Source organism: Chiloscyllium punctatum, chromosome 15 (assembly GCF_047496795.1).
Source record: "Chiloscyllium punctatum isolate Juve2018m chromosome 15, sChiPun1.3, whole genome shotgun sequence".
NCBI lineage: Eukaryota > Metazoa > Chordata > Chondrichthyes > Orectolobiformes > Hemiscylliidae > Chiloscyllium > Chiloscyllium punctatum.
The window spans coordinates 16485927-16503308 of NC_092753.1; the positions used below are offsets into that span (position 1 = coordinate 16485927).

The 17382-nt window shown below is 49.9% G+C and overlaps 1 protein-coding gene across 2 annotated transcripts in view; it reads left to right on the forward strand.

Moving 5' to 3' along the window:
* ace2 (angiotensin I converting enzyme 2) overlaps window positions 1-17382 on the forward strand; it is a 92415-nt gene that overhangs the window by 43375 nt on the left and 31658 nt on the right. For both annotated transcript variants that reach the window (XM_072584723.1, XM_072584724.1), the window contains exons 4-10: window positions 5743-5836; window positions 7905-8048; window positions 8140-8252; window positions 9514-9622; window positions 11159-11256; window positions 12644-12816; window positions 13714-13940. In XM_072584723.1, the coding sequence (XP_072440824.1) occupies window positions 5743-5836; window positions 7905-8048; window positions 8140-8252; window positions 9514-9622; window positions 11159-11256; window positions 12644-12816; window positions 13714-13940 (958 nt within the window). The remainder of the gene's footprint in view (window positions 1-5742; window positions 5837-7904; window positions 8049-8139; window positions 8253-9513; window positions 9623-11158; window positions 11257-12643; window positions 12817-13713; window positions 13941-17382) is intronic.

Consider the following 17382-nt stretch of genomic DNA (forward strand, 5'->3'; position numbering starts at 1 on the left):
TAGGGAGAGGGTGTGGGTGTGAGTGTGGGGAGAGGGTGTGGGTGTGAGTGTGGGGAGTGGGTGTGGGTGTGGGTGTGAGTGTGGGGAGAGGGTGTAGGTGTGGGTGTGGGTGTGAGTATGGGGAGAGTGTGTGGGTGTGGGTGTGGGGAGAGGGTGTGGGTGTGGGTGTGATTGTAGGGAGAGGGTGTGGGTATGAGTGTTGGGAGAGGGTGTGGGTGTGGGAGAGGGTGTGAGTGTGGGTGTGGGGAGAGGGTGTGAGTGTGGGGAGAGGGTGTGGGTGTGGGTGTGGGGAGAGGGTGTGGGTGTGGGTGTGGGTGTGATTGTCGGGAGAGGGTGTGGGTATGAGTGTGGGGAGAGGGTGTGGGTGTGGGGAGAGGGTGTGGGTGTGGGGAGAGGGTGTGGGTGTGGGTGTGGGGAGAGGGGTGTGGGTGTGGGGAGAGGGTGTTGGTGTGGGGAGAGGGTGTTGGTGTGGGGAGAGGGTGTGGGTGTGGGGAGAGGGTGTGGGTGTGGGTGTGGGGGAGGGTGTGGGTGTGAGTGTGGGGAGAGGGTGTGGGTGTGGAGAGAGGGTGTGGGTGGTGTGGGGAGAGGGTGTGGGTGTGGGTGTGGGGAGAGGGTGTGGGTGTGAGAGTGGGGAGAGGGTGTGGGTGTGAGTGTGGGGAGTGGGTGTGGTGTGAGTGTGGGGAGTGGTGTGGGTGTGAGTGTGGGGAGTGGGTGTGGGTGTGAGTGTGGGAGAGGGTGTGGGTGTGAGTGTGGGGAGTGGGTGTGGGTGTGGTGTGAGTGTGGGGAGAGGGTGTAGGTGTGGGTGTGGGTGTGAGTATGGGGAGAGTGTGTGGGTGTGGTGTGGGGAGAGGGTGTGGGTGTGAGTGTGGGGAGAGGGATGTGGGTGTGGGTGTGGGGAGAGGGTGTGGGTGTGAGTGTGGGGAGAGGGTGTGGGGTGTGGGGAGAGGGTGTGGGTGAGTGGGGGAGAGGGTGTGGGTGTGGGTGTGGGGAGAGGGTGTGGGTGTGAGTGTGGGGAGAGGGTGTGGTGAGTGTGGGAGTGGGTGTGGGTGTGAGGTGTGGGGAGTGGGTGTGGGTGTGGGTGTGAGATGGGAGATGTGTGGGTGTGGGTGTGGGAGAGGGTGGGTGTGGTGTGGGGAGAGGGTGTGGGTGTGAGTGTGGGGAGTGGGTGTGGGTGTGGGTGTGAGTGTGGGGAGAGGGTGTGGGTGTGGGTGTGAGTAGGGAGAGTGGTGTGGGTGTGGGGAGAGGGTGTGGGTGTGGGTGTGTGGGAGAGGGTGTGGGTGATGTGGGAGGGTGTGGGTGAGGGTGAGAGGGGGTGTGGGGAGAGGGTGTGAGTGGGAGAGGGTGTGGGTGTGGGGGAGAGGGTGTGGGTGTGGGTGTGGGTGATTGCGGAGAGGGTGTGGGTTGAGTGTGGGAGAGGTGTGGGTGTGGGTGAGGGTGTGAGTGTGGGGAGAGGGTGTGGGTGTGGGTGTGGGGAGAGGGTGTGGGTGTGGTGTGGGGAGAGGGTGTGGGTGTGGGTGTGGGTGTGGTGTGGGGAGAGGGTGTGGGTGTGGGGAGAGGGTGTGGTGTGGGTGTGGGGAGGGGTGTGGGTGTGGGTGTGGGAGAGGTGTGGGTATGTGGGAGAGGGTTGTGGTGGGGAGAGGGTGTGGGTGTGGGGTGGGAGAGGGTGTGGGGGTGTGGGGTGAGGGTGTGGGTGGGGAGAGGGGTGTGGGTGTGGTGGGTGTGGGGTGGTGTGGGGTGTGGGTGTGGGGTGTGGGTGTGGGTGTGTGTGTGGGGAGAGGGTGTGGGTGTGGTGAGGGTGTGGGTGGGTGTGTGTGTGGGGGAGAGGGTGTGGGTGTGGTGTGGGGAGAGGGTGTGGGTGTGGGTGTGGGGGGTGTGGGTGTGGGGTGTGGGTGTGGGGGGGGTGTGGGGTGGGGTGTGGGGTGTGGGTGTGGGTGTGGGGAGAGGGTGTGGGTGTGGGGTGTGGGTGTGGGGTGTGGGGTGTGGGTGTGGGGTGGGGTGGGGTGTGGGTGGGGGTGGGGTGTGGGGTGTGGGTGTGGTGTGGGGAGAGGGTGTGGGTGTGGGTGTGGGTGTGGGTGTGGGTGTGGGGGTGGGTGGGGGTGTGGGGAGAGGGTGTGGGTGTGGGGTGGTGGGGGTGTGGGGGTGGGGTGTGGGTGTGGGGGGGGGTGTGGGTGTGGGTGAGGGGTGTGGGTGTGGGTGGGGGAGAGGGTGTGGGTGTGGGGTGGGGGGTGTGGGTGGGGGGGGTGGGTGTGGAGGGTGTGGGGGTGGGTGTGGGTGTGGGGTGAGGGTGGGGTGTGGGGGGGGTGGGTGTGGGTGTGGGGGGGGTGTGGGTGTGGGGTGGGGGGGGGGGGTTGTGGGTGTGGGGGAGAGGGTGTGGGTGTGGTGGGGGTGTGGGGTGGGGTGTGGGTGTGGGGGGGTGTGGGTGTGGGTGTGGGGGGGTGTGGGTGTGGGGTGGGGGTGTGGGTGTGGGTGTGGGGGGGAGGGGGTGTGGGTGGGTGTGGGGAGGGGGTGGGTGTGGGTGTGGGGAGTGGGTGTGGGTGTGGGTGTGGGGTGTGGGGTGGTGGGTGTGGGGTGTGGGGAGGGGTGTGGGGTGTGGGTGTGGGGGGAGAGGGGTGGTGGGTGGGAGTGTGGGGAGGTGTGGGTGTGGGTGTGGGTGTGGGTGTGGGTGTGGGAGGGTGTGGGTGTGGGGGGTGTGGGTGTGGTGTGGTGTGGGGAGAGGGTGTGGGTGTGGGGAGTGGGTGTGGGTGTGGTGTGGGGAGGGTGTGGGTGTGGGAGAGGGTGTGGGTGGTGGTGTGGGGTGAGGTGTGGGTGTGGGGAGGGTGTGGGTGTGGGGGAGAGGGTGTGGGTGTGGGTGTGGGGAGAGGGTGTGGGTGTGGGGTGTGAGTGTGGGGAGTGGGTGTGGGTGTGGTGTGGGGAGAGGGTGTGGGTGTGGGTGTGGGGAGAGGGGTGTGGGTGTGAGTGTGGGGAGAGGGTGTGGTGTGGGGAGAGGGTGTGGTGTGGGGAGAGGGTGTGGGTTGTGGGGAGAGGGTGTGGGTGTGGGTGTGGGAGAGGGGGTGTGGGTGTGGGGAGGGTGTGGGTGTGGGGGGAGTGGGTGTGGGTGTGGGGAGAGGGTGTGGGTGTGGGGGAGAGGGTGGGGGTGTGGTGTGGGGGGTGTGGGTGTGGGGTGGTGGGGGGTGTGTGGGTGTGGGGTGGGGGGGGGTGTGGGGTGTGGGGGTGTGGTGTGGGGAGTGGGGTGGGTGGTGTGGGTGTGTGGGGGGTGTGTGGGTGTGGGTGGGGTGTGGTGTGGGGGTGTGGGTGTGGGTGTGGGAGAGGGGGTGTGGGTGTGGTGTGGGGAGTGGGTGTGGGTGTGGGGTGAGGGTGTGGGTGTGGGGAGTGGGTGTGGGTGAGGGTGTGGGGTGTGGGGTGTGGGTGTGGGGTGTGGGTGTGGGTGTGGTGTGGGTGTGGGGTGTGGGGTGGGGGTGGGTGGGTGGGGTGGGGTGTGGGTGTGGGGTGGGGTGTGGGTGTGGGGTGTGGGGTGTGGGTGGTGTGGGGTGAGGGTGTGGGTGGTGTGGGGAGAGGGTGTGGGTGTGGGGTGGGGAGGGGTGTGGGGTGGGGGTGGGTGGGGGTGTGGGTGTGGGGGGGTGTGGGGGGAGGGTGTGGTGTGGGGTGGGGGTGGGTGGGTGTGGGGAGAGGGTGTGGGTGTGAGTGTGGGGGAGAGGGTGTGGGTGTGGGGGGGTGTGGGTGGGGTGTGGGGTGGGTGTGGGGGGGGGTGGGTGTGGGGGGGGTGTGGGTGTGGGGTGGGGGGGGTGTGGGTGTGAGTGTGGGGGGGTGGGTTGGTGTGGGGAGAGGGTGTGGGTGTGAGTGTGGGGAGAGGGTGTGGGTGTGGTGTGGGGAGAGGGTGTGGGTGTGGGGAGAGGGTGTGGTGTGGGGGGGGGTGGGTGTGGGGAGGGGTGTGGGTGTGAGTGTGGGGAGAGGGTGTGAGTGTGGGGAGAGGGTGTTGGTGTGGATGTGAGTGTGGGGAGAGGGTGGTGGGTGTGGGGAGAGGGTGTGGGTGTGGGGAGGGGGTGTGGGTGGGGTGTGGGGGGAGGGTGTGGGTGTGGGGAGGGGTGTGGGTGTGGGTGGGGAGAGGGTGTGGGTGTGGTGTAGGTGTGGGTGGGGTGTGGGGGGAGGGGGTGTGGGTGTGGTGTGGGGGGGTGGGGTTGGTGTGGGGAGAGGGTGTGGGTGTGGGTGTGGTGTGGGTGTGGTGTGGGGAGGGGTGTGGGTGTGGTGTGGGGAGAGGGTGTGGGTGGGGTGTGGGGAGGTGTGTGGGTGTGGGGAGGGGTGTGGGTGTGGGGAGAGGGTGTGGGTGTGGGGAGGGTGTGGTGTGGTGTGGGGAGGGGTGTGAGTGTGGGGTGGGGGTGTGGTGTGGTGTGGTGTGGGGTGAGGGTGTGGGTGTGGGGGAGGGTGTGGGTGTGGGGAGAGGGGTGTGGGTGTGTGTGTGGGGAGAGGGTGTGGTGTGGGGAGAGGGTGTGGGTGTGGGGAGGGGTGTGGGTGTGGGTGTGGGGAGAGGGTGTGGGTGTGGTGTGGGGAGAGGGTGTGTGGTGTGGGGAGAGGGTGTGGGTGTGGGTGTGGGGAGAGGGTGTGGGTGGGGGAGGGTGTGGGTGTGTGTGTGGGGAGGGTGTGAGTGTGGGGAGAGGTGTGGGTGTGGTGTGGGAGAGGGTGGGTGTGGGTGTGGGGAGAGGGTGTGGGTGTGGGTGTGAGTGGGGAGGGTGTGGGTGGGAGAGGGTGTGGGTGTGAGTGTGGGGAGAGGGTGTGAGTGTGGGGAGAGGGTGTTGGTGTGGGTGTGGGGAGAGGGTGTGGGTGTGGGTGGGGAGAGGGTGTGGGTGTGGGTGTGAGTGTGGGAGAGGGTGTGGTGTGAGTGTGGGGAGAGGGTGTGGTGTGGGGGAGAGGGTGTGGGTGTGAGTGTGGGGAGAGGGTGTGAGTGTGGGGAGAGGGTGTTGGTGTGGATGTGAGTGTGGGGAGAGGGTGTGGGTGTGGGGAGAGGGTGTGGTGTGGGGAGAGGGTGTGAGTGTGGGGAGAGGGTGTTGGTGTGGATGTGAGTGTGGGGAGAGGGTGTGGGTGTGGGGGAGAGGGTGTGGGTGTGGGGTGTGGGGAGAGGGTGTGGGTGTGAGTGTGGGGGAGAGGGTGTGAGTGTGAGTGTGGGGAGAGGGTGTGAGTGTGGGGAGAGGGTGTGGGTGTGAGTGTGGGGAGAGGGTGTGGGTGTGAGTGTGGGGAGAGGGTGTGGGTGTGAGTGTAGGTGTGGGTGTGGGTGTGGGGAGAGGGTGTGGGTGTGAGTGTAGGTGTGGGTGTGAGTGTGGGGAGAGGGTCTCTGAAGTGAATTCTGGAATTGTTTGCATGGAGAGTGGAGACTCAGGGATTTTGTGGCTCACTACTGCCCCCTGCTTCGTGAGCTCACGGTTAAAGTTCCACTCCCAGACTTGATGGCCATGTGAACGACTGATGTGATATGATCTAAATATTGATTATCTGCTCACAAACACTTCCACCCCCAGCACCCCAAAGGGAAAGTTAAAAATCAATATTGCCCAAAATAGGCCAAATTCCGCCTTGAGTGGACAGCAGAGAATTCCAGCCGCACCTATCTTTGCAGAGTCTTCAGTTCCGACTTCCCTCTCATTGATGCTTGCCGTGGGTCATTGCTAAGGACAAGACAGGTTAAACTGCCCCTGGTTCATGAGAGAATGATCATTGCCAAAGTTCAACGTGTTGTCATTGTTCTGATTGCAGCTGACACAAATTCTGAATGAAATGGTCACGATCTACAGCACAGGAATAGTCTGCGATCCAGCTGAACCCAGTCACTGCATGGAATTGGAGCCAGGTATCTGATTCAAAGCTCCACCCAAACATACACATACAGACACACACACACACTTCCTCACACACACATATGTATAGACACACACAAATGCAATCACTCATGCACACACACTCATACAGACACACACATACATATAAACACACACAGTCTCACACACACACACACACACAAATACACACACACACACAAATAGTCACACACATTTACAGACACACACACATATACACACACACAAATACAGATGTAGACACATACATATTGATACTCACACAAGTACAAAAACACACAAACATATACATGTAGACACGCAATCATAAACATGTGCACATGCGTGCTCACACATATATACATATGCGCACACACAAACACACACGTACAGTCTCTCTCACACACACATACATGCACACATGCATACACGAGCACGTTTACACATACACAGATACAGACACACACACACTATGTATTACAAATGAGTATATTCTAATTACAGCTGTGAATGTTCAACATATGATTCTACATATGGTAAAAGCCACCTTTTTAACCTTGTAGACACATATATAGACAACAAAAGAAATTAGTCTTATGGAAGGAGAGGATGAAAAAAAATGAGGCAATACAGTTGAATAATGACAATCCACAGGATTGATTGAGATGAACCTTTGCTTGCCAAGAATTTCCGTTCTCTGATATGCTTTCTCTAGATTCTTTCACCTTTTTTCTTTGCAGCAGGCATAGAACATTTGGTATACTAACTGCAAAGTCTCTTCATTACTGGTACAAGGCAAGAGCTTACAGAAACTGATGGGAGAAAATAGCTGTCAATCTTTGTCCCTTGGAGTATTTTTGACTTCAGAGAAAGAGAGACGCACAACCTGCTCTAGCAGCAGCCTCTGGGATTCTCTCTGTTGCGATCACACCCACAAACTGTTCGGCAGCCCAGCGACCAATCAGTGAGTCATAATCAGGCTGCTGACCTTTGGCCACAATTGCATAAACCAATCAGCTGCTTGTTATCAGCCAAGTGACACCCTGAACACAAACCCTGATGTTGTGCCATGAACAAATGTCCCCAGTCCCACCAGCCCCCCTCCCCTCCCACCCCACACTACACTGAAACAAAGCAGTTCTGGAAACGATGAGTTTCAGTGACCTGTTGTTAAGACAGTAATCATTCCACAGTCCTTAGCTTCAAGAGTGCCTGCTGCTAAACAAGTCCCCAATCAAGAAATGCAAAATAGTCTTTCCACCATAAATACCACACGCATCCACAACACGAAGGTGAACTTGATTTAACTCTTCGTCAGCTGATGTATCGAAGAGTGGGCCTGGAGCTGCAGACTTTAGGACCCAGACGTTGTTGTCCACTGGTTGGCCATTGTTGAGCCTTGGTGACAATGCTCAGTGATTGGCAGGCAGCCGGACGGTTCATCTCCCCCCCTCCCAACCCCACCCCACTCCACGGCAGTGGAGTATTCCCACTATCCTCCCATATCTTAAAAATAACCATGGAACCCCTCCAGCATGGAAGCAGGCCATTCAGCCTATCATGTCCATACTGACCCTCAGAGCACAACCCCTACCCAGACCCCTCCCCCAACCCAGTAATTCCCAAGGCTAATCCACTTAGCCTGCATATTGTTGGACTACGGGGGGGAAACCGGAGCACCCGGAGGAAATCCACACAAACATGGGGGGAACATGCCAACTCCAAACAGACAGTCACCCGAGGCAGGAATTGAACCCAATGCTAATCACTGAGCTACCATGTTACCTGCGGAGACTCTAGCCTATGCCAAGTTTTAAAGCACAGTGTGTGGTTAGGATCTGGATAGCAAGTGCTGGAGGGTGGGTCAATTGTGCTTTCAAAAAGGAATTGGATAATTAGGTTACGGTGAAAGGTCGGGGGCAGTGGGGGGAGCCACGTTACAGAGAGCTCGATAGATGGGGCTGAGTGGCCTTAAGAGACAATGGAGTCTCCAATGGATTAGCCCTCTGTGAAACATGGATGTTCGAATTGCCCACTGACGAGTCATTCCACATTCTCCTCAAGCTGCACTTATCATTTCAGGATTGACCGTTCTGATGGCCGAGAGCAAGGATTACAACGAGAGGCTCTGGGCCTGGGAAGGTTGGCGAGTGAACGTGGGTAAAAGACTCCGGCCACTCTATGAGGGATACGCAACTTTGAAGAACAAAGCAGCCAGATTGAATGGTGACTGAGAGAAGTAAACAATGCATGAGACTTTCGTCTTTGGCAAGGGGAGTCTGCTGTGAAAAACTTGTCTTGCTTGTTTGTTTTGAAGGTTATGAAGACTATGGCGATTATTGGCGAGGAAACTACGAAACCGATGACGTTGGAGTGTACGCCTACAGTCGGAATGATCTCCTGAAAGATGTGGATAGGCTACTTGAAGAGGTTAAAAACATTTCTTACCTCAATCACTTGTCTGTGTCTCGTCTTTTCACCCAGCAATCCCAAAAGAGTTGTCATGCCTGCAGCCAGCATTTGCTTAAATATTCAAACAACGAATGTAATTTACTAAAACAATGAATTAAAGACATTGGAAGCTGTTGTGAGTTATTAGTCACTGTCATGCCTTGGGGGAATTCTCAGGTTAAAATGCCACTCCCTGGCATTTGCAATCATGGACTTTATTTATAAACAGTATCAAAATGGCCTCACTGTGGGCTGCTAACCTGCTATTAGTTTCTTTTTCTGTCCGTCACCACAACCACAGCTAACAGCAAACAATAGCAGAGTCAACAGACACACGTACTCCAAGACTGAACCACTAAGCCACTAAACACTATAGCCAGGCTGATGAGGCAGAGTTCTGACAGGACACCACTGTTTTGGGGCTAAAGCCAGATTCCTGCCACATTTACAAGAAGCAGGGAGTCTCAATCCTGAGCGGACATTTTCCTCACTCTCCCAAGTCCCACAGAACAGAGGCCGATTTAAGGATATGGCCTTGGTTATTCTGGGAATCCTGCCTTGATGCGCTTTGGACAGAGGCATTCCACATGGGGTGGGGGAGGTTAGCCCCTATTGGCTGATGTGTCAGTTCCCTAATCCTATACTGGGTCATTTGAGCATTGGCAGCACTGGTCCACGCTGTCCACTTCTACAAAGTGAATGGTTAGTCAAGCTTAGTATGAGTATAAGTAAATTTTTTTTTTACTTAATGGAGGTCATCTTCCCCATCCTAGCTGTAGGTCGGCTGCTAGGATATAGCTGGTGTCTTACTCATGAGGCGTGTGTCCCACCCTCCTCCTTCCATCTGCCTTCCATCTTACTGCCCCCAGTTGCAGGATGAGTCCGAAGATGGTCCTTCGTAGGACCTCAGGGGAGAAGACACCCCAGACTGTACTTTCCCTCCTGACTGAGGAGCAGCCCCTTCCAGATCCCACCCCCCCCCAACCCCCCGCCACCTTCCTTTCTTCTCAGCTGGTGGGGGTGGGGGGATTCATTAGATTGCTGCCATTTTTCTCGACATCTTATTTCCGTGTAGCTACCCACTTCAGATCAGAAATGTGATCATCTGGCAGGAGCTGGGCATCTAAATTTACCCAGATCCAGAGCAACAGTTGTGAAACTGAATACATTAACCATTTAACCTGCCCGGTACTTGCTAAATGTAACTGCTGTCAACAGCTTGTCTCTGTGACCCCTGTAGATAATGCCCCTGTACAAGGAACTGCATGCGTATGTGAGAGCAAAACTCCGAGATACCTTTGGGCCAGAACGTATCAGCTCTACAGGATGTCTCCCTGCTCACTTACTGGGTAAGATCATTTTCTGATTCTTGTCACAGTCCCAGAGTGGTCTGGTTCCTGCTCTTGTAACATCGCGTGGATGAATTGTTGTCCTTGCGTGCACATTTCGCATTTGCAACTTACTGAAGACCCCTGTGTGAGGCTAGAGTCTGCTTTAAAATTCTTTGCGATGCAACTCCGAGGTGGCTCAATGGCTACTGATCGAAGGAATACAACATAAAAGAACGCTCCCTAATGTTGGGTGTTGTGAAGACCCATTGGCACGTTGGTGGTGAAGGAGGCACTCAGGAGAGGGAACAGCAGCAAGAAAGCCCCTCAAGGAATGACGTGATTGGGTTTAGATCAGAGTGGGGCTGGAAGAGCACAGCAGGTCAGGCAGCATCCGAGGAGCAGGAGAATCGACGTTTCGGGCAAAAGCCTTTCATCAGGAATTGAGTTTGCGATGCTGGAATAGCACTGTGCTACTCTGTGCCAATCAGTGATACCCAGTGCGTGAATCCCCTATGCTTTCACCTCTGATTGACTCAACATCGCCAGTTCCTGCCCTGTTTCACCATGATGCCTGTTGCCGGTGACAATATGTGACCGTGTTTCTACAACAATGGGGTGATATGAACAGCTCCTGGCAGATGCAGGTACAACAATTAACCGTGTGACAGGCCAATTCAGGCTCTCCTCTGGTGCACGGGCCTCTGAAGGTTGTCGGATTGGGCCCCACTCCGAATACACAACCTCCGCTTTAACCTCAATGCAGTTGAGGTGCCACTGAGCTGGCAGAGCAGGGCCCGTCAGGTGAACAGCATCAATTTGGAACTACCCTTTGAAGAGGTCGCCCTGCTGTCTTGACCAATAGCTAGCCCTCAAATGGTGTCAAAAGCAAATGATCTGCATTTGTATCATGAGGCATGTGTGGAATCTTGTCGTGTGAAATTCAGCTGCTGTGGTTCCCACACCTTAGCAATGACAGGATTGTAAATGAGATGATCATATTGGCTGCAAAAATGGGCGGCACGGTGGCACAGTGGTTAGCACTGCTGCCTCACAGCGCCAGAGACCCGGGTTCAATTCCCGCCTCAGGCGACTGACTGTGTGGAGTTTGCACATTCCCCCTGTGTCTGCATGGGTTTCCTCCGGGTGCTCCGGTTTCCTCCCACAGTCCAAAAAATGTGCAGGTTAGGTGAATTGGCCAGGCTAAATTGCCCATAATGTTAGGTGCAGGGTAAATGTAGAGGAATGGGTGTGGGTGGGTGTGCTTCGGCGGGTCGGTGTGGACTTGTTGGGCCGAAGGGCCTGTTTCCACGCTGTAAGTAATCTAATCTAAAAAAAAGTGCAGGGCTAGTTGAAAGGTAATCTTCTTGCAGTATGCAGTCTCAGTACATCAAGCGATATTGTTACTTTGTCTTACCTTACCAGACCCTCTACAGAATATCGCCTTTCCTGAACTTAGCCCAAGATCTTATAAGTATTCTACAAAACATCCAGCTGACATTGCTTAATGCCCAGCTACCTTGCAGGCATTTTGACTAAATTCTACTTCCTCTTCAGGTGACATGTGGGGAAGGTTTTGGGGAAACCTGTATCCTTGGTCAATTCCATACCCAGACCAGGAAGACATCGATGTGACATCTGAAATGATGAAACAGGTACATTGGCTGCCGTGCCCTTCCTACAGGATCTTACAACTAAACTATAATTGAATATCGTTAATTGAAGACAACTAGTTATTAAAGATACCAAGTATGATATTGTCAAAGGTTTATGTTTTATCAGTAACGCAAATAGAAGAGAAGTACTTTCAGAGTATGCAACGAGAAAGGGCCGTTTAGCTGTTGTGGCCTTGACATTGCTGTGATCCCAGCTGGTGGGAATATGGACAAGTCTGATCCCACAAACAGCTTAAAGGAACATTCAGCCCAATTTCCCATCAATATTTGTTACAGACTCTCAAACCTCAGTGAAGTATCACTCCCATTTTAACACTTCTTAGTCACAAGTGACAATGTTGAAAGAACGTTGCTTTGGTGAATTCCTGTATCTTTCCCAGGTCTGGTTCTCTCTATTGCTATTTCTAACTGGGACCACAACAGCCACAGGTTAATTCACTGACATTTCCTCATTGAACTCTGAGAAAATCTCAAGTTTTCTTTTCTAACCCTATCTGCTGGGAGTGCTAAAACAGACCTGAATGTTTTCCAGCTCTGATGGCCTGGAGACTGCCAAAACAAAATACACTGACCTTCTGCTGATATGTATCTTTTCTTCGGACTTGAGCTTGCTTCTCACCTTTGACCTCTCCTCCTGTAGGCCATGAAAGGGCGACTTAGTAAACATTCCAAGAATTCACTAGTTGATTTGTCCAGTAGTTTTACTTGGATCACACAATTTCTTGCAAATGTTGTTTGGATCCAAATGAGTTTCTGACCCTTTGAAAAAGATCTCACCTTCACAGAACCGAAAAAAAAAGCAAAAACTCTCTGACTTCTACTTCAGAAGCCAAATGCCTAAGTAATAAAATATTCTACACTTCATCAACAGTTGCAAAGATAATGGCTGCTTTTGCTATTTAACCAGTTAAGACTATAGAGTTAATCAATGCAGATCAATGGTGAGATACCCAATGCTTGGGCTATCTAACTGGACACTTACTGGCAGTGGTGTTTGTATTTATGGAGCTGCCTCTTAGTGACAAGATTATCTTTCCAAACTTAATCAATGGTGCATAGTGGCCGGTCAAACCTCCCTGGGGAACATTGCAAATGTACTTGCCCAGATATTATATTGCTTATGTTACTCCCCATTTGTACTAGAACTGGAGGCGATGTGACTGTTCCAATGTAGCATTACAATTATAAACTGCTGTCTTACGTCTCTAGTTCAATTGTTTTAAAGCTGATTGCTTCAAATACTGAATACTTCATTTTCATATTGGCATGTTCCAATCCGATGTAGTAAGATATAAGACCACTGATTGATTGCTTGTCATTTGAATGCCTTGCTACAACTGCAAGAACTGGTTCCTTGTCATTATAGGGATGGGATCCGAAACAAATGTTTCAGAGGGCAGATACCTTCTTTCAGTCATTGAGCCTTCAGCCTATGAATTCGAACTTCTGGAAGTATTCCATGATTGAGAAGCCTACTGATGGCCGTAAAGTTGTCTGTCATCCAACAGCGTGGGATATGGGCAACAGAGTGGATTTCAGGTACAGGCCGTGCAGAACTGTGACAGTTAAGAGTCTGGGAAAGTGCTGGGTTGGCCAGCTTACCTTGCGACTATTACCATGCCAACACACTTAACACACATTGCAGTGGCATTGCTTCGATGTACGCTCAGTCGTATCTCATCCAAATGACCAGATTTCCTTCGTGTACGCTGGGTACCTGGTGCAAACTCTCAGATTGAGTGCAAGAGAAGGAGGTTACATTGAAAAAACCATATCCCATTGTCTGCCTCCCAGCTCAGGCTCTGCTCCCTGGCTGCTGCCTCCCACAATCTTGCCACCTACTGCCAGAGGTTGAAGATGATGGGTCACCAGCTTACACTTAGATAATATTACTTCTGTAACCATTCAGTTAACAAAATCATCTCCTGCTAGTATTCCCTGTCTCCTCCCTTCCTCAGCTAATTTACTTTCAAAGCCCTTTTAAGACCATAAGAAATATGAACAGGAGTGTTTGAGCCTTCTCTGCAGTTCAGCAGGATCGTGGCTGATTCCCTGACTCAGTAAGAATTCTGTCTCAGGCTTAAACGTACAGAAGAACTCTGCCCCCACGGCTCTCTGTGGCAAGGAATTCCAAAGACTCCCAATCCTCTGAGAGAAGAAATTCTCCCTCATCTCAGTCTTAAACCTGGCGTCCCTTTATTCTGAGGCTGTGTTCTCTGGTCTTAGACTCTCCCATGAGGGGAACCATCCTCTCAGCATTGACCCTGTCAAGCCCCTTAAGAATCTGATACGTTTCAACGTGATCACCTCTCGTTCTTCTCCACTCCACGGTGTAGAATCCCAACTCGTTTAACCTTTTGCTGATAAGACAATCCGTTCTAAATTCAGGAATTTGATGTGCAAAATGCAAGAACTATCTTTTTTTTTTAACTGCAGGATTAAAATGTGCACCAAAGTGAAGATGGAAGACTTCCTAACTGTCCACCATGAAATGGGTCACATACAGTATGACATGGAGTACGCTAACCTACCCTACTTATTACGCGATGGGGCCAATGAAGGCTTCCATGAGGGTGTAGGGGAGATCATGTCACTCTCAGCAGCTACTCCCAAATATCTGAAATCACTGGGTCTTCTTTCCAGTTCTTTCATTGAAACAAATGGTAGGTAATTCAAGTGGCTTCTGTTATCTGATAGTCTTCGGTGACTCCAACCACATTAGAATACAACAACAGCCCCCTATTACGCCAATAGTCCTCTATTACTCCAAGCACACTTTAACACAAAAACAGCTCTCTATTATTTCAATAGCTTGCTATATTTCATACACTCACCATACGAATGGATCGTGTCCTTCTCGAGTTTTATCGTCGCTCGTCGACGAAAGTGTACCCCTATCTAGCTAACCACAGCCAGATGATCTTAAAGGGAACAGGATAAAATGTTGTAAACCAGAATCATCAATAAAACGAGTAATGAGCTCGTTTTTCAACCGTTCGATTATATTACCGCTCATCATTTGTTGTGTTGCGTGCACTTTTAATATATTACTCCAATATTGCCCACCACCCTTAATCAGTGGCTTAAAATAATTTACTTTTATTAATAAAATAGTAAAATCATAAAATACTAATTTAAAATTAATACTAGTTTAAAATTAACCTAAAACCTTATTGAAAACAATCTAAAATTTTTAAAAAATTATTAAATTCTGTCAAATGGAGAATCCTATGAGTCCATAAAAATCCTTAAAAGCTCGAGAGTCAAAGATAGCACAAGATTTGTGATGTTTTGAGCAAAGGTTTTAAATTTCTCGATCCTGAGGTCTTTCATTAGCTCGTTGTTCTTTTCAAACCATTTTCCTCGGGATCCCATCACAAATCCATAAAAGGATATTCTTGTTCCTTTCTGTGAGGACCATTATTTCCTTTTCTAGATGTTTATATTTTTCCTTCTTTTCTTCCCAAGCCTGTTCCAGTGAGTTAATTTGCATGTCCATTCTAATCGTTACGTCTACCACGATAACATGATTTTCCTTCTTAAAAATTAAATCTGGTATCCATAATTTCCCAGTATTATCTTTTATGCGTGGTCCCACGTATGTTATCCGTCCTTTTATCTTGATAAACTTTATTAATTCTTCCATTATTCTATTGTGTCTCTTAATCCTCATATTTTTTGCATAGGGACAACATCCTGAAATACGCGCAATCGTTTCTGAATTACCATTGCATCGCCGACAATTCTTAATGTTAAATGGCCTTCCATAAGCTAGAGACGCCCTTGTAGGTTATAAGATCATTTGTTATAAAATTGAATTTATTACTTTGGACGTCTTCATATATTGAGTTTTTGTCAACCAATTATTGGAGATATTATCGTTCTTGAAGTAATGGATGCCCACCTCTTTACAGGGCAAGGCCATCTATTTCTGAAGTTCTATAGACCTCCAGTTGGTAGAGTTCTTATTACTAAATTCCTCGATACCATTATTCTCCTCATCGGTGATATCAATTTCTTCCAATTGTCGATTTATATTTGGCTTCCAAATCTTCTCTAAGACTTTCAATTTACTAAGTTATTGCATTTTTGTAGCTATACTAACACTCTCCAATGAAAATGAGGCATGTAAAATTTCATCCTCGGATTTGTATCGCATTTCATACTTAAAATAGCAATTGGAATAAATGTAGACAATTTATTCAACGCAAGGCCAACATCACGGGTCTTACTACATAAACACCCATCTGTGATGGATTGAGGGAGATGTAATATTTCTTTTACTGCACTTTTAATTATATCGTCAAGTTTATTAAGATAGGTTTAATGATACTTCCGATAAAATTAAATAGTAATAAAGTCTAGGGATAAAATACACTTTTAAGAGTTCCAGTTTCAGTACAGGTTTTAAAAGAGATCCTTTAAAATTATCTATCCAAATACCTAATTGGTCTTCCCAATTCACTTGGCTTACCCCAATTCATGGATCAAATTTTGCACCTGGATATTTATCAGTGCTTCCTGGATCTATAAACTGTATATTTCCCTCATTAAATTTCCAATTTGCCCTATCATTATAAATAAAGGTTTTATTTTTATAAGCAAAGTCGAATCCTTCAGTTTTTCTTACATTAACCTCCACCCCAGTATTATTGCAAAATGTTTCTATCAGTTTTAAATTGTATGCCATTCCTTCATAGGATTGGCTGATCAAAGCTATACCATCGGCAAACGCTAAGGTTGCGCAATGATAACTTTCTTTATCTTCACCCAAAAATATTCCTTTTTTTCTTTCTTCAATAGTACTTATAAGGGGGACCATAACTATATTAAAAAGAATCGCTGAGAAAGAATCACCTTGCTTAACCCCTCTTAAAATTTTGATCTTATTCGTTTTACAATTAAAACCTTCGATCTTAGCAAAGTTATTATTATATAAGCTCATAAGTAATTTAATAAAAACTGGAGGGAGTTGAATTCTCTTGAGGGCATTTATGATCAATTTGTACCCAACGGTTTCAAAGGCTTTAGCCAGGTCCACAAAGCTAAGTCGATTTTCTTTTTCTTAGCTCCACTAATGATATTCTCCAAAATTTTAATGTTCTCTTCACAACCTGCTACTCCTGCCATAAAACCTTCTTGCCATTTATTTAAATTTATAACTTTACTTAACCTATTAGCTATAATTTTCGTAAAAAGCATAAGCAAAATTGTGATGGGTCTCCAATTATTAATATCCTTTAACCCAACCTCCTCACTAATTTTGGGGATTAATACCGTTCTCCTTATTTTTACTATATCAGGGATATTGCCTGTTTTCAACCAAATGGTGTAAATTCTGGAGATTATTGTATTATCTTTATTAAATATTCTAATCACTTCTTTAGCCATCATCTGGTCCGGCCCTGCCGTGGTTTAAGCAGCCTGATTGACGTCCTCTACTGTTATAGGGCCGGTCAGCATGCTACACATTGATCCCTCAATTTGCCCTTTGTATTTGACAAAACCTCTCAAATTGCTTTTTTCATTAGGATTAGATAATCTATTTTTAAAATAATCCTCCAATTCCTCCTTGCTAAGCAGACATTCGCATTTAGCCGGAGCTCCCATCATAGTTCTAGCTAAATATTGTCTTTTATTCTTATATAAAACCTGTGTTTCTTTAAACTTTCCTTTTTTCCTACTATATCTTCTTTTCGTGTTATTTACCCTTGTCTTACATTCTTGTCTACTATTCTTCTGCTTAGTAATGAATCCCTTTTTACATTTCAGTTTCTTTGACCTATTGTTCTCATCCTTAGTCCCTAATTTACCAATTATCATATCCATAATGCTGTCAAAATCATTTATTATACGTTTGCCCTTACTTATTTTGTCCTCTATCATCTCTACTAACTCTATTAATGATCCATCTTTAGATTCTACGTTCCCATTGATGGTTTCTTTGATGGTTACTATCTCCTCTATTGGAGTATTTAAATCTCGATCACTATTCTCTTCACTTCCATTGTCATTACTGGGGACTATTTCCTGACTTGTGCCCGCAACTTTATCGCTAATCTTATTATGTTTAACTAACAATCTTCTTTTGTCAGAAATTTGTTT